General features: G+C 49.8%; 1 protein-coding gene across 1 annotated transcript in view; it reads right to left on the reverse strand.

Annotated features, from left to right (window-relative positions):
* Positions 1-81: 81 nt before the first annotated feature.
* The window catches only part of PODXL (podocalyxin like), a 91,861-nt gene continuing 74,734 nt past the window's right edge, over positions 82-17,208 (reverse strand). Inside the window, exons 8-10 of the mRNA XM_084617688.1 lie at positions 15,889-15,950; positions 15,128-15,295; positions 82-8,078 (exon numbers count right to left, since the gene is read on the reverse strand). Coding sequence (XP_084473814.1) covers positions 7,884-8,078; positions 15,128-15,295; positions 15,889-15,950 — 425 coding nt within the window. The 3' untranslated portion in view covers positions 82-7,883. The remainder of the gene's footprint in view (positions 8,079-15,127; positions 15,296-15,888; positions 15,951-17,208) is intronic.

Genomic DNA, 17,208 nt, shown 5'->3' on the forward strand with positions numbered 1-17,208 from the left:
TTTATCGCAAGCAGTACCCCCTTCGCCCCAACCAAAAACTAAGTTCTGTTTTACACACAAGAATGTTTATTGACAGAAATACATGGTGTCTTCAAAATATATTTTGTAGGAAAATGCAAGAATTATAATCTCTACAATCCAGTTGCTCAGTAACTTCCAGTGTAAATCAGACTCCTGTCCCTACGAGAGATGCCACTCTACAGCACACAAGATAGCTGTATTGTGTACATGTGAAACATTCAACAACAAAATAGCCTCTTTAAACATGTATTTTCCCTCCCCACAGTCTGTTTTGGGTATAATTTTTCTGTGGTGGCAGTAATATAAACCTCCTGTCAGCTGGACCATGGCATATGGCTATGAGCATAAAATATGCATTATTTACACTTTCCTTCTATGATTCTGAAAATAGAAGTCTTGCAAGAACTTGTCTTACCAAAATGTGAAGGTAACACTCTCTATTTGTACAGTGTATCTTTACGTTAAAGCTATTGTTTTTGGGAGGATTTTCATTTTTTTGGTCTAACACATAATTATGGCTACATTATACTATGAAGTTTTAAGGCCAAATATGCTCAAAGTTGCATTTTCTAGTTCTCCTATTTCCTAGCGGACTTTGAAGAACATGATCTACTCTGCATCACTTTCCATTCTTCACAGGAAATCTTTATTTAAAAAGTGGGAGGGGAAAAAATCTATATTTTAAGTTTCTTGTGGTTTAAAAATATGGTGTTATGGAAAAATAAATAAATTTCACAATTCCCCTTCAAATGTTTAGTCACTGCTTGCTGAGCAATGTTGTTTGCTCTGACCGAGACCTGTAATTTCAGTGTCAGGCCCTGGGCCTGCACCGTGTTCTTCCAATCTGTGATATCAGGTCTCTGCACCCCGTTCAGCAAAGCAGTTAAGTATAGATCTGATTTCAGTAGGGCTTAAGCATGCACTTAAAGCTGAGAACCACTTTCTGCTCCAAGTGCAAGGCGCATATTTTTGATCTTGCCGCCTCTAACATAAATAGCAACATGTATATTTAAAAAACAAAACAAAAAACATCCTACCATGCCTAAACGTGTGGTTTTCGCCTGTGGTTAGGATGAGAGAACGAGACAGATGTTCATCACGTGGCAGAAGGCACTCGGGTGCTCTGGTGATGAGCATGGTATAAGAACATACACAGAGAAGAAGTTAGTTGAATAGGGATGATTTGCTGAATTGAGGCCTTTATGATGATATCCTGCAATTAAAGATTCCTTGGCACAAACAAGAAGAGAGACCCAACATTATGTAAAAGGGCAGCCACACAAGCTTGCAAATGGCTGAGTTGTCCATTAGAACAACTGTGAATCAACATGGTTATGAAAGTTATTGGAAATGCTGAGACTAGCTTCTTAAGGCTTTTTGCATCATCACACCAGCAGGCTGAGCCTGTTTAAATATGAAAACAAAGCTGCTTGTTCTAATGCGACAGCATGCTTCAAAGCCTGTCACTTGGCCACTGTTGGTCAGCTTTAGCCATCCCGCTTCCCCCTAGAACACAGCAAGTCTTCTGGGCCTACCACAAATCTTAATCTGCAGCTCCCATTGGCAAGCTATAGCCTGAAATGAACATCCCCTTAGTTTGGGTCAGATTCTCATCCCCCTGCTGCAGGCGAAGAAATACTTGCCTGTGTGAGTACTCCTGGCCATTTCAGTGGGGCTGCTCGCAGAGCACTGGGCTCTGAACCTTCGCTTTATTTCCCCCCCAAAGCAGTGCACAAATATGCAAAGTGTGCTAAGTACATTGCCACACCACTAGCAGTAATATTTACATATTGAACATACACTTGTTTACCACTTTTCAGACTCTTTCAGTGTATGAGAGAAGGGGGAAGGGTTACTTCATATCAGAGAGTTTACCGATTCCTTGTACTGGGTATTCAGTTCTGGTCGAGATCCCTTCCTCCCCCCTAACCTTTAACCTGTGTGAATACCTCGGCTGATTAACACCTGAGACTCCAAAAAGTCTGTTACTTTTTCACCATTCCTGCTGCTCTGCACTTTTCTTGGCCTGGATAGAGAAATGTGTAACACTCCATGCATAGCTCTCTTCCTCAATAAATCCGAACCCGCTCTACCAACGAGAGTAAATATTCCCCTGGATTCACAGATCAGGATCTTGGGTAATATTTTCCCATATTTGTACGTGTCAGACATGTAAGCACCTTGGGCCCATTGGCTTTCACTCACAGTAAGGCTCCTTAAGTGTCTTTTGCTTTTGAAAATGGGACTTTGATGCTGTTTCTGGAAACTTTACACTTTGAGAGCACAGAGATTAAGGGCCAGATTTTTAAAGGTACGTGGGTGTAACGCTGACAGATCCTGGGTGGGATGAAACCTGGGACCTCTGAGGCTTAGTGTATGAGCCTCTACTGCATGAGATAAAAGCCATGTGCTGCTTAGGTGAGGCTGTAGCAGACTCATACATCTCTAGATGGTCTCGGTGCCATTAGAAGTGGACAGAACATATCAAGCAGGCCTGGGTTACATACTTCCCCTACCTCAGGAAGCATGTCCCAAGCTTCAGAGACTTCCCCGTTATCCTGGGCAAGCTCCCACTTGTAACTGAAACCAATGGAAGTTAGGTGCCTAAATACCTTTTAAAATCCACCCTGAAGTGTTTTGCCCTAGGTTTCCGAGCCAGGGCTAGAACCTAGATCTCCAGACTCCCAGTCTAATACCCTGTCCTCAAACCACACTGCCTTCGAATGAAGGAGGTTATTTTCATTTTCTGCATTTCCTGATCCAGCACATGACAGTCTCTGGGTTCACAATGGTGCAGATTAAATTAAAGGGACACGGTCCACTTGAGCCTGTTTAAAGTAACTTGTTACCACGACACCTGCCCACGCGACTTCCTGTCACCTATTGTGGTTTCAAAATCTGGTTCCTGTCTTTTAAAATGTTCTCACTGCTGCTGTTGTGTTAAAGACCCACAAAAATAAGAGAGGCTGGTTACACAGGGAAACTGAACTTTATCACGAACAAACTGAAAAGGCAGAGGAAAAATGATTATCTAATCGCTTTCCGTTACAGAAGATGAAGATGGTCCTTGCAACAGTTGAGAGTACAGTGTTTAGGGCCAGAAGTGAAGTGAGCTGTAGCTCATGAAAGCTTATGCTCAAATAAATTGGTTAGTCTCTCATGTGCCACAAGTACTCCTTTTCTTTTTGCGAATACAGACTAACACGGCTGTTACTCTGAAACCTAGGGCCAGAAGTGTGATTCCTGTTTTAAAGTGGATGGTGTCCCTTTGAAAAGAGAGAGCAGAAGTAATCGTTTTGGGTTTTGTACTGTGAAAACCTTTTTTTTTAAAACGCACCTAAATTTGGAGCCTAAATAAAGTCGAGCCCTTTTTAGAGAAAAGGATAAATTATTGGGGCTTGGGGAGTTTTTTGTAAACATTGGTCTGAAGTTCTTATGTAGGCAAAAATCCCTTTGATTTAACCAGCCCTTCTGCCAGCCCAAGGGCTATCGGGGCTCTGTCGTAATGTCTGAAACAGATAATGGGTTCTTCAGCACCAGCACCCCAGCCCTACGCCATGAGCCACACAAGGATCCTCCTTGCACCTATCCCGAGCTCCACTTCGGTGAGCTGCAAGGTGGGCGTGAGGGTCTGCCGGGGTTGATCAGATGGCAGGATTGGGGCCTAGATGAGTTTCAGATGGGGAAATACCCTCTTTCTTGTACCCGCTCAGACTTCTGCTTCTTGCCTTCGGTGACGCCTTTTGCAGATTCTTAAAATTAAGCCTGTGCTGGAGGGAGACTTGATAAATAAGAAATCTGGGAAGAAATTCAGAACTTGCTCAGGTTTAGTTCCTGTAGACAAACCAGCCCTGGGATGATGATGAGTCTTAGGGGAGAGGAGGGAGACAAACAGACCCTGCAAACTCACCGCTAGATCAGACTTTAAAAAAAAAAAAGTGTCTCAGAAATGTGAACTCTTCTGTTCCCTCCCCCAGCACCTCCTGGAATGAAATTTTGATCTGTCCTGCAATCCTGGTGTATTTCAGGCTAAAGCAGCGATGCCCCCTCCAGTGGCTGGAATCTGTACAGTAGCTTGACTTGGCAACTGCCCCCAAGCTAATGCCGCTGCTCCTTTTGCTCATACTTTATCCGCTGGTCCATCCCTGCCCATGACCCAAGCAAGGGCAACACTTAAGAATTGCTCTAGGGTGCCCAGCCATGAGGGGGAATAGCGCTGTACTGTGTTAACGTGAGTGATGCTAGGCTGACCGCAGCAACCATGACCTTGGAATTTAAGTGCAGCTCCCTGTGGTTTGCCTTCTGCTGATACCTCTCAAGGCTCTCGCAGGTTTAGATGCCCTGCCTGGCACAATCCAAATCAATAGGTACGTGATTTCCAAACTGTTTGCCTCCTAAGGTGGCGACATGAAGAGGTGGCTTTTGCTTCACTGACGCTTCCCCGCTGCAAAATCTCATGAACACCTTAGCTGTGGAATGTGTAAACCAAATTGGCCACAAAACAATAGTTTGTGCAATTCATAGCTGCCCTTTCATCTCTGCTACAAGCAGAAGCTAAAGCAAATTCTCTTTTGATTTATAGGTGACTGATGAGTTTGTGGGAGCTGCTAAGCAGAGAAACCTGCAGCCCCAATTATGCATAGGCAGGAGCAGAGTGTAGCCACCCTTCTCTATAATACAGAGGTGCAGCCTACAGGGACCACAGGTCCCAGCACATTTTGATCCAAGTGACTAGGTGGCTCAGATCAAAAGAATACTGCATGTTGGGAGATGTAGTCTCCACACCCTGCACTTCTGTTCATCCCGGCTGTTACACTTTTAACATGCGCCAGGACACCTGCCCGACGTAGCTCACTGGTGAGTTCTCTATGCCTTCAGCAAACCCATAACCCAGCTGGCTCGTGAGAAATTGCTGTGATCGTTCTAAAGTAAAGTAGACGCTACGCTGCAGAGTGGATTTAGTGAAATGGCCTTTTCCTGGGCGCCTTGGTTAATAAACCTTTGCAAAGTGCCCAGAGCAGTGGGGCTTTTAAAGAAAAAGGTCTGAATGTCCAAATCCAGCCCCGGATTTGCCACTGAAGTAAAGTCTTTTCAGCGTGCATCTCAGCACCATCAATCAGCAAACACAGGCTTTTAAAGAAGAAACACTAGAGGGGCCATCCAGACATACCAGTAATACCAGCCTCATTTGAGAGGTAAAACGGTAACAGAATTGAGGGAACTGTCTGCATGCAGGTGAGAACACTATCCATGTGCTTTTCTTTGCACTTACATTAACTTTTCACAATAGCTGACTCCATATTTAAGAAAATATCCTATACGCACATCTGTTTGAGGCTTTGCAGTTTGTATCTCTTGTAACGTTTTAGATTAAATATTAAGTCAAGCCTTCAGAGCTTGATGCAACCTTCATTCACCTTTCCTACCTTTGAAATCTGTTGATTTCAACTAGGTGTGTGAATTGGCAGAAATTCACCCGTGCCAACTGGATCTGGATAGGACATTGGGCGAGCTCCTCCCCTGATTGATTGCTGAGTTCTCTTTTCCCTTGCAGCTTGGTAGAGCTTTCAAATGAACTGATTGCACAAAACTCTGCCAGAAATGGGACTAGCTCTCTTCACTCAGACCAGCTCTAATTTTGGCACCGACTTTAGGTTCCCAGTTCCACTGGGCCCTAACATATTCTTCTGCTTATGGCACAGGGAGATTGCTCGTGTGTGTTTCAGCAGGTCAGTTTCGGTCTGTAAAACAGCCTCAGTCTGTTTTCTTCTAATCCTGTGTTGGGGGCCTTTGCAGTGTTTCTGACTGATCTCAGGAGTGAAACAAATGTCCTTAAAGGAAACCTGCAGTGATTCGCTGACGAGAGAAGCGATTACTGCCCACCATGGAACAGGTGACTGGTTTGGCTCTTTCTAGAAATGCCTGTTGCCGTTTTGCTGTCTCTCTAATAGTGACTGGATTTGCTCTGAGAGCTGCCGGTGTTACTAACGCTTTCCCCCTAGGAAGGCATGTGTGATGCCGCAGGGTCAGAGCTGGGGGGGGGGCCTAGCCCTGTTCTGGCACATGACAGATTTTCAGGTGTGTAAGAGAATTTTTGGGTTAACAGCAGCTACTTCACTAAGTTTCTCCCCAGCACTAGCCCTTGCCTTACATAATGAGTTTGAATCTCTCCTTTCCATTCATACATTCTTGTCAGAACTGCATTTCCGGACTCTGCCTGCACACCACACCATCAAGATGGTAGTTTCCTATTTGCCTGCTGTTAGATGCCTTTTATCATCGGTGAGAAACTTCAAGGCGCGTTTTGAGTGAGTTTGTCATTAGCTACAATGATGAAACAGGGAGTTCAGTCCTGCTTCAAATGCAGATCTCACTAAGGACCCTTACTGCAACCCTCCCTAAATAAGTGGTGAGCTTCCTACGCACTTGCCCTTTAAACTTCTATGACCTTTGGGCTAGGAGCTAAAAAAACGGGCTTGGGAATTTCATTTGAATGGCAGAGGCAGAGCAGGTACCTCTTGCTTAGCCTGTTTATGGACACGAGTCCAGCCCAGAATTAAATAACTCTGTTTTATTCGCTGTAGTGAGGACACTATGGTATCTGAAAAATGCTGCATTTTAATGGCTTGAGAAGGCAACATAACACGGCAACATCTACCTACAATGGCTAAAAAACCCCAGCAGAAGTGCAGTCTTGGAGCCTTAACATCACCCCTGTCCTGAAGGAAGGGTGTATCTGCAGTGTCAGTCACACTGCAGGCCAGGAAGGGCCATGTAGGACAGAGGGAGTATTAGGGACCCAGGAGTGATCACTGGTGCGTGGCGGGGGAAGCTTTGGTGAATGCAAAGCATTTTCCATAGGGATTCCAGGGAGACTTGGCAAATGACCAGGCAATCATGTGGCTTGGGATGAGGGCAGTCGCTGCTCTTTCCCTTATCTCCTGTGACTTAATAATTGGCACGACTTTAAAGCTTCTCTGCATATAACAAATGGGAAAAACAAAACCACAGAACACCTAAGTGACTTCTTTGAGGTCACACAGAATGGACCCCCCCAAGTCCCCCGATTATCCTACCCCCAAGCTCTCACCACTAGATGGCACTGCCCCCTCATTTGATTGGAGTGGAACCTGGAGGTCTGACTATTGAGCTGCAGGTGACGGTGGAGTTTACATGGGGGAAAGATCCTCCTTCTCCTGGGGAGCAGTGATGGAAAAAGAACAAACAGGATGCAGAGGCTCACAATGTACTGGGCACTGGCACCAGGTGATGCACATGACAGCAGAGCAAAGAGCTGACAGTAGATCGCGAGCCCTTTGCCTCCAGCCCTTCTACCCTGAGTAGCATCCTTCGCTAAGGCAAATCCGCTATGATGCTAACTCGGTTTCTGGAGTACCCCATTAGGCACCAGAGGCTTCTGATCATTCTGTATCCAGGGTTCTCAGCCCGGGCAGGGGGTCATGACCACTCTGCCCTTCCCATAATACTAGATCCAGCTAGACAGAAGGGGTACCAGTATGGAAAAGGATGAGAAGCCCTGCAAGAGGCCGTCAGCTCTCATCCTTTTATGATGGCCAGAAGCTGAACTTTCTTGTCTCCTCTAGTCAAGGCTTAAATACAGGCACTCTCCCGCTATAGAAGCAAAAATACAACCTAGTCTGGACAGTGAATATGTTTTGATTGAACGACGTTTGGGCCAGAGCAAACTCCAGTCATGGTCTCCTGCCTCAACGGGGCATTCAGGCACCAGTGTGTCTCCTTGCTCCACAGGATGCTCCAAGCGATGGCACTTGTGGCTCTGATAATTTTGGGGCTGCTTTTTTGTTTTGTTTTTTGTTTTTGCTGGTAGAGTTTCATGTCACTTATAAATGCGTGTCCTCCTCTCCCTCCAGCTCCTCTTTTGTGAGGTTGTCCATGGGGACAATCCAGCTGTCTCCCAGCTCCCCGTTCAGGTTCACCTTCTTCTCCTGCATCTCTGAGGAGGTCTCCATCACCTCCAGGGTCGGGTTGTCATGGTAGCCATTCTCCATGGTCTGTAGCTCTTCTGTCAGGCGTTGCTGGAAGGGGACAAGAGAAAAAACAAACACAGAAATCTGTGGTGAAAACGAGTGTGTGGTCGGTCTGTGGATAAACGTACAGCATTTCCTAGCTGCCAACCTTATCCTCACAACATCTGTCCACACTGCACAGTCATCTCACAACCAGACATGTTAGTGTGACGTTCCTGGCGATGACCAAAACTAGACTAGTCAGGGGTGCTGTAGGTCAGGGTGGAAGTGCGCAGCAATGGGGATGGAGGGGCATGGACTGGAGCAGGCCGGGGTACTGTGGGTCAGGACTGAGGTACCGTGGCGGGGCTCTGTGGAGAATCTTATAACACATCTGCCAGCTATGCCTGCCTTTGACGCTAGGCAATCAGTGAATTTTAAAAAGAGAGTGAGTCTGAAGTGCAGTGCAGCTGGTGGCTCGGTTCTACCTCAGCTCCTCACGCCCAGGGCCAGAGACGGGCAGTCTCCCCGGCTCACCTCACTAGCTCCTGATTCCTTCAGCGACGCCTTTCCTGAGCTCAGCGGCACATCGTCATTCAGAACTAGCCTGCTCCACTCTGTTTTCTGCACCTGTCTTCCTGGCATTCCCAAGGCAAGAAAAACCCTGCTCTTCAGGTCTGAACCTTCTTTAACTGGGGCCACCCTTGGTTTACAGTGCACTTAGTCACAAAGTGCCTCTATATAAATAATGCCATGGAGTCCTATCTTAGTCCTCTGTTACAGAAGTCATAGATGGGAAAGGACAAATAGCCCATCCGCTCCATCTCCCCTTAGCCATGAAGAATTGTTCTCCATTCTATGCTCCCCACTGTCTTTCTTGTCCAGGCTCGTCCCAAGGCATTGGGATTCACTATTTCATGCCTGATTCACCTCATCTTTCTAGTGATATGGTGCCTGGAAATGAATCTGATGCTCTAAGAACGGTCACACCAGAGCGGCAGGGATTATTAGTTCCCTGCTCTGGCTGTGATGCCCAAGCATGTGCAGCTGGATATTACGCCGGCTCATCTTGCAGCCGTGTCTCATTGCCCACTCCCGTCTAACTTGCTGTCCATGGTCCCTCTGTTGTCTCTTTGGGCATTGTTGCTCCTCGCAGGTGTCTTGCACTGGTCAGGTGCCTGAGGGAGCATCCCCCAGATATCCTCACATGGGTCTTTCCCAGTGCATATTTCTTTTCTGCCCATGTTTCCGATCTCTCTCGGGCTCTTTAGAGGATTTGTTTGTCCTGGTTGGTTCTTACCACTTCTTCCAGTTTTGTATCATCAGTCTGTGTTCTGAATGGGGTGTTCTAGCCATGCTCCTAGCTCAGCTATGATGCTAACAAGCCATCACTATAGAATGTGGATAGACTTCTGCCCCAGCTACATTGGTTTACCGTTACCTGGGGTTTTGCCTTTTACTAGTTCTTCGAGTGTTTCTATCCAAGCCAGTTCCAATAAGACTTTAAGAGACGCTTCATCAAATGCTTTGCTAAAATCCATTTGACATAGAATATGAGGGTTGGACAAGACCTCAGGAGATCATCTAGTCTAACCCCAAGCTCAAAGCAGGACCAACACCAACTAAATCATCCCAGTCAAGGCTTTGACAAGCTGAGCCTTAAAAACCTCTAAGGATGGAGATTCCACCACCTCCCTAGGCAACCCCTTCCAGCGCTTCACCACCCTCCTAGTGAAATAGCGTTTCCTAATATCCAACCTTGACCTCCCCCACTGCAACTTGAGTCCATTGCTTCTTGTTCTGTCATTTGCCACCACTGAGAACAGCCGAGCTCCATCCTCTTTAGAACCCCCTTTCAGGTGCTTGAAGGCTGCTATCAAATCAAAGAAATGCTATCTTCTCTGCTGCAGACTATATAAGCCCAGTTCCCTCAGCCTCTCCTCGTAAGTCATGTGCCCCAGCTCCCTAATCATTTTCGTTGCCCTCCTCTGGACTCTTCAATTTGCCCACATCCCTTCTGTAGTGGGGGGACCAAAACTGGACACAATACTCCAGGTGTGGCCTCACCAATGCCGACTAGAAGGGAATAATCACTTCCCTCGATCTGCTGGCAATGCTCCTACTAATACAGCCTAATATGCCATTGGGCTTCTTGGCAACAAGGGCACACTGCTGACTCATATCTAGCTTCTCGTCCACTGTAATCCCCAGGTCCTTTTCTGCAGAACTGCCGCTTTGCCAGTTGGTCCCCATCTCAGTCCAGAAAGCAAAGCAATTAAGTTTCTGACAGGATTTCTTCTTTATGAAACCCACCGATTATGCTGCTTATTGCTCGTGGCTCTGTATAGTTACTTGGTGTTCCCCTTCTCAGTTTGACACTGGGTGGAAATTGGCCTTCTGGGCTGATAACAGCCAGGATCACCCTTCCTTCATTTTTTGGGAAATCGGCACTGGATTATACTTGCTCTTCCCCTACAAGCTTCTCCCCTGCCCTGTGGACTACAGCAAACTGGCCAGCGGGATGACTGTTCTACCAGCCTGAACGTGGGCGCTGAACCCTCCCGTGTAATGCGGCCTATAACAATGAAAGACACAGCAGGGACCAGGGGCCAGAGCACATGTCAGAATGGTGGGTTCTATCCAAACCTCTGGCACTGACCTGCTGTGGGACCTTGTGCTTCTGCCTCTGATTTGCCTACCTTCCACACTCCGTCTGTCTTCTCTATATGGAAGAGTTGTTGTGTGGGCGGGATATTTGCTTTGCTACAGCCCAAGGAGCAAATTTAAGCTGCTACAGTTATAAGCGAAAGGAATTACTATTAATATAGTGGCATAACGTCTGCCCCATCCCAATCCGGGCACTCATTCCTGTGTGTGGCTTTTTTTTAAATTTAGCTTGTGGTATTTGGGAAGGGGCTTAAGCTAAACCAGAAAAGTTGTTCTTCTACCAGAATCAGAGCGTGCACACTGGCGGGGTGGTGGTGGGGTTATACTGGTCCAACTACATGGACATAACTGGCACAACTTTCCTGTGTAGCCCAGACCTTAGGCAATAAGCTCTTCAGGGCTCAGAACTGCTGTCGGTTATGTGGCCGTACAGCACCTTGCACAAACAGGGCCTACTAGCTGCTACTGTTAGAAATATTAAAAGCCAGGCTGCTGCCATGGCAACTCCTCGGGAGCCAGCGGCTGGAAGTGCTGCTTTGTAAATAAAGCCAGCAGCTCTCATTGGCGCTCACACAACTCAGGCCGGCTGCATTCACTTCCATCACTTACATACTGCAGCAGGAGACTCTGCGGCGCTGCGTCCGCAAACCGCCCGCTTCTGAATGTTTCCCTGGAGATAGATGGGGAGCTGAAGCGGGTGTTGATCCCAGCAGAGCATCACTCAGCCCAGCCCATATCTCTCAGAGCAGGGTTTCTTAACCCAGGGGTCGGGACCCACAACTGGGTTGCCAGAATGTTTCAAAGGGTCGCGTGGCCGCTCCTGTCCCACAGGGCTGGCTGAGCTCGCCTCCCTGCTCCAGGCACTGCACCCTCTGGGGTCCCAGCGCCCCTCAGGGTTGGCCCAGCCGCCATGATGACGGGAGTCTGGGTAGGCCAAATTTGAGTGAGTGGCCCTGCCACCCCCTGAACCAGGCCACAGCTCCACTCACACAAATTTAGTCCAGTCAGGGGTGGGGCCAAACCTGAGCCACGCGGAGAGCCAAGCCCAGCCAGCCCCACAGCACTGGAGCTGCCGGAGCTGCCACTGTGGGTTGAGTGCTGGGCAGGACCCAACCCTACTTGGGGGCAGAACAGGTGCTCTGATGGTGTCTAAAGAAGGCCTGAAATGTATTTGCCAAGGGGAGAAGAGAGATCATCTGCTTGTCTTTTACATTAGACCTCCAGGCCTCATCTGCCCCGGAAGACTCCTGTGCTCTAGTCCCTTTAGTCCCAAGAGGCTGAGAGCTGAACCGTGTAGCTCAGCTACATGGGAAGGGTTTGCTCTGATGTAGCTGCACCGGTGGAAATCCACGGCGCACGGCTCCTCAGCTGATGGGCAACGGTTTCAAAGAGGGGTAACTACAGCAGGGAAGGGATTTTCAAGTCTGGGTGCTCCACACCCATTGCTTTTTGTCTCTGCTAAGAGCGCCTCTGCTCTAATGAGTGCTTGGGACAAAGTGAGTGAGTGAGAGTTAAAGATGGCACAGCCTGCCCCTTCAGGTGTAAGAACCCACGATACTGATCAGAGCCCCAAGGCCTCCAGCCAAACCCAGGAAGAGCAGATGGGCTGTTCCAATTTCTTAGCTAGCCTTCTAAGTCACCACTAAGGCCTGTCTTCCTCAGGGCAGAGAGAGCCTTTCTTCTCAAGGATGCCAACCTGACTCCAGCCCAGGCCCACGATTACGGATACCTGTTACTGTCTGTGCCTGGCCAGTGGCCCTTTGGCACATGAGTGTGCTGAGCTGCAGTCCAATTCTTACCAGACAGGTGTCCACATTGCCGTGAAAAGGACCTAAAAATCACACTTCTGCCTGAAAATGTGTTTAAACCTTTGAACGACAGTAGGCAACACCCAGTGCTGACAGGTCATGGTGTATAGTCAGTGTCACTCCTTCCCCCATACAGCGAGTTGCACCTGTTGCTGGGCCTCTCTCAGAGCAAGAATAGTGAGAGAAACTTGTACGCTCTAGTTCTGTGTGTACAGTGCCTAGCACAATGCAGTCCAGGGCCAGGACTAGGGCTCCTAAGCCCTACAGCAATACAAGGAATTCACACTGATGGGGGGCTCCAGCCCAGGTGGGTTCTGTAACTACTTCTAATGCCTTTTCATTTTTATAGTTAATTTCAAGCTGACAGTGTCCCTTTAACATCCCTGGATTTGGCCTTGGCACAGTGACCAAAAATTAAATGGACCTAGAGACCAGCCTGTCTTTTCGCTCCTGATCACAGAGGTGGGGCACATGAGAAGCAGCCCCGAGTGTAGGAAGTTGATGCTGTACCGTTCTGTGGATAAACAGAGGACTGTGGTCTCCGGGGCCAGTGATGTGGCACCTTTCATCAGCACATGGGTCTCTAAGGCCTGGTCTACACTAAAGGTTAGGTCAATGCAAGGCTGCTTTATGTCGACCTCGCTGTTCTTTCCAAACTGGTTTTGAAACTGAAGCTATGCCTACACTTAACACACTGCGACGCGATCGCCGTAGCACTTCAGTGCAGACGCTCGCTACAGGGATGGGACGGCCCCTCCCCTTGCTGCTGTTAATCCACCTCCCCAGGTAGCTTGGTCAACGGAAGAATTCTAGTGCTGTCTACGCTGGGGCTTAGGTCAGCTTCACAACGTCGCTCAGAACTGTGGATTTTTCACACCCCGACACGTCATAACTGGGTTGACCTCACTTTTCAGTGTAGACCAGCCCTGAGTGATCACCTGTTATAGACATTTCTAAGCCAATTGAAAAGAGGAGTCTAATTCTCTGACAAATCCCACACTACCCTCAGGATAACTTGTGAAGACCTCTAGTGGTTTTGTCGTATCATAGGATTCTTGCACATGACTGTCAAATTCCTTCTCTTTTGGATCCAACTTTTATCAGTAGCAGTTGGAGCTGTGTAAACCTAGGGAGCAGTGACTTGTACTTTGCTATCTTTTGGCTCTTTATGCTGATTCTACCGCCAGCCTTTTCGCTCACAAGCTTGGCACCAGGTGTTGCCTTTATCTGTTAGGTTTGAGACCCGACTCTGCAAAGGCAGAGCAAAGGGATTTCCCTAGCAGTGCTAAACTAAAGGGTTAAATTGCTACCGCAGCGTTGATCTGAAGTGCATAGGGCCGGTGCCCTCCTGTGGACATCAGCCGTCTCTGCAAGTCACATCTGCCTTTCCTACAGCACAGAGCGATGCAATGACTCTCCAGCAGAGCCAGTGAGGGGATAGTAGGAGTAACTCAGTCCAGGCCAGTATTCAGATCGGTGGGGAACCTTTGGGCACAACGTTCCAGCCTGTTCTGCTGTGAGCCTGATCCTCTCAGGGAAACTCAAAGGGACATGAGCAGGAGAAACGTCTGACGCCCTGTCAGCCTACTGTAAACCCTACTGTTCTGCTCACAACAGACTCACCCACCTAAGGAGGCACTCAGGCCTCGAGCCCCAAAGGTATTTAGGTGCATAACTCCCGCTGGGGCTTTGATCCTCTGCTACCTTAGCTACACTGTGAGCACCTAGAGGGATGGAATGCAGGCTCGGGGAAGGGAGCCAAGCTGCCCATCACTTCAAAACCAGCTTTTTGGGCTGCGTGCTCAGGGACTGACCCTGTGTGAGCTGGGCTCCAAGGGAACATCTCGGATTTAATTTGGACGGGAACCTGAGGGAAAAGCTTGCCACCCACTTAAAAATGTCAGACATGTGGGAACTGTCAGCCCATCTTGTCCCATATTCTGTTTCTGATAGAGGCGAGCGTTAGAGCCGTTACAGGAGAGCGTATGAAATCGCATAACGGGCAGATTGTTCTATAACTTTCCCCTGGGGGGCGTCTCCTGGTTGATTTCCTGAGGGGGTGGAGTCTGGGGTACAGCTGGTTGAAAAATTATTTTTTACCAGAAATTTAAAAACCCCAAAAACTTTTTGAAAGAAATCAAATCGCTCTGCGGGGGTGGGGTTTCATCCAAAAAAAAAAATTCAGGGGAAATTTTGAAGAAAAAATCCCCAAAACCTGTTTTTTGATAACCAAAATTTTTACCCATTTTTGTTTTTCTATCAGAAAGCCAGTTTCATTGCCAACAGAGTGATTCCCCAAGAGCATTTTTTTGTGCTTGACCAAAAGCAATTTGCATCAAAACCAGGTTTCCTGGGACGAAATTCTGACCAGCTCCTGCCAGTCTAATGTAAGGAGTGGGGGGAGGGGGATTACTCCCTATCATTTCTCCCAGCCCAGCCATGCTGACCGAGCCGGCACCCCCCCCTCCTCTGCTTGTGGCAGAAGCCTAGGCCCCGTTCGGGCACAGGTCCCTTCTCCCCTGCCAGGCAGGTCACCCCAGCCTTCTGTCTGCTGATTGACTAAACAAAACGCCCCTCCCATGGAGGGGGCCAGGGCCGTAACGGGAAGCCCCCGCGGGCGCACGGAGGCTGGGAGCGGCTTACCTGATCCTTCCTACGGGCGACCCGCTGGTGGCAGCAGCCGTAGATGGCCGCGATGAGCAGCAGGGAGCAGGCCATGCACACGATGGTGATGATCAAGGGCATGCTGAACCGGTCCTCGGTCTCCTCCTTCAGCCACTTGCTGGCATAGGTGACGTTGCTGATGCCAAGCTACCACGAGCAAGAAGGTTGAGGGGGCAGATCCAGCAGCACCCACACTCCCTTCCCTCAGGGCCTAGCCTCTGCTGACAGAGCACCTGCCCCCCCCAGGTGCCCCCTACAGTCCTCTTTCCGTGGCACCGCAAGTGGCCCAGCTCCTGCCCGCTCTCCCCAGCCTGGGCCTGCATGTAACAGCTAGCTGCCCATTCAACTGTGGCATACATCACCCAGCGCGGCGGGGGGGCCGCTACGCTGTCCTGCCATGGCAGGGACTCTCTGCAGCCTGCGCAGAGGGGGAGGGATGGATGTCCAAGGACAACAGCTGGGCTGAGTGAGACTCCACCCCTGTGTTTCCGTCCCCTGCCGGTCCAAGCAGCGGGGAACTGGCTCCTCTTTGACACAGGCTAAAGCCCTTTAGAAATGGAGATGCTGATTGCCCTGGGGCTGGCACGGCAGGGAGCAGTGGGACTGTCTCCAGCGCCTTCCAGCCCCAGAGCTCCAGCCAACGTCCTCGTGGTAGCTGGCCCTGAGCAGCGTTCGCCCAAAGCCTCCTCCCAAGAAATGGGAAGTGGAGTTTGTCGGGTGGGGGGGGGAGACTCACTCACCTGCTGGAGCTCTCCCTTCTTCGTCTCCAGCAGGTCAAACAGCTCCTTGGGCGCGGCATTGGCTGTAGGGAGAAACCAGCCAGAGGTGAACGGCGGCCCCTGCGTAACGGCTGCGAGCGGTTGTGCCATGCGGAGCTCGGGCCATTCAGCCTCTGTCTCACACATGAGGAAACGGTGCGACTTGCCCCAGGCCCTGCAGCGAATAAATGGCAGCCCCCTCCCTGCCGGTGCCACCATGATCAGTGCCTTGGGCCTCTGCAGAGAAACTCAGGATTAAACGGGGGAGGGAGACCGCCCAGCCCTCTCTGCCGTTAGGCTTGGTGCATGGGGTTAAGGAGGCCCCAGGCCCCAGGAGGCTGTGCTCCTGGTTGTGCTTTGCCTACGGCCTGGATGCTTGTTGGCTTGGAGCCCAGGGCTGTAACTCTAATACCTTTCCGCAGCGCGACACCCAGGCCCAAAGCACAGTGGTTCAAAGGAACGTTTAACCAGGGAGATTTTGGGTGCCAGAGCTCCAGCTGGGGGAAGGGCTGCCTGAGCCTGCATGGGGCGCTATGATGCAAGTGCTGCAGAGCGGGACGATAACAGAAATCAAAGCAGGAGCAAACCTCACAGGACAGCTAGTCCCTGCCCCCGCCTGGGCTGGTCCCTCCACGGGATCCCACAGCGCTCTGTCCACTCCAGCAGTCCTGTTTGTGCAGCGGCTTAGGGCCACGTGGTGAGCGGCTGCAGCCCAGGGGCTGGGAGCTGGGGCTAGCGAGATCAGCTTTGGGGGTTGGTTTCCAGCCTCACAAGCACCAAGTGTTTCAAACAATCACCCTAAGCACGTACTTGAGTCCCTGAGGGAAGTCTACACTACAGTTGAATACCTATGGCTGGCCTGTGCCAGCTGGCCTGTGCCAGCTGACTTGGGCTAAGGGGGTCGCTCTAAGGGGCTGTGTAATTGCAGTGTAGACGTTCGGGCTTGGGCTGCAGCCCGGCCTCTACGACCCTGCGAGGTGGGGGGGGATCCCAGAGTTCAGGCTGCAGCCTGAGCCTGAATGTCTACCCTGCAATTAAACAGCCCCTTAGCCTGAGGCCAGCTGTGGGTGTCTCACTGCGGTGTAGACATACCCATAGCCCAAGAGGGCAGCTCCGAATCCCAGCCCCTGCGTACCCTGTGCCCATGCCGCGGGAGGGCTGTTACACCCGCCGGCTGTTTCTGGCCATCAGGCAGTGCTGTGTGCGATGGAAGCAGACAGCACTGGGGAAGGTGAGACAGGGAGGGTGGATGGCTGAAGAGCAGCTCACAGGCCAGGAGTCACTTCCCTGCCCCCAAGGACA

This window comes from Lepidochelys olivacea, assembly GCF_965140295.1.
Source record: "Lepidochelys olivacea isolate rLepOli2 genome assembly, chromosome: 1".
Lineage (NCBI taxonomy): Eukaryota > Metazoa > Chordata > Testudines > Cheloniidae > Lepidochelys > Lepidochelys olivacea.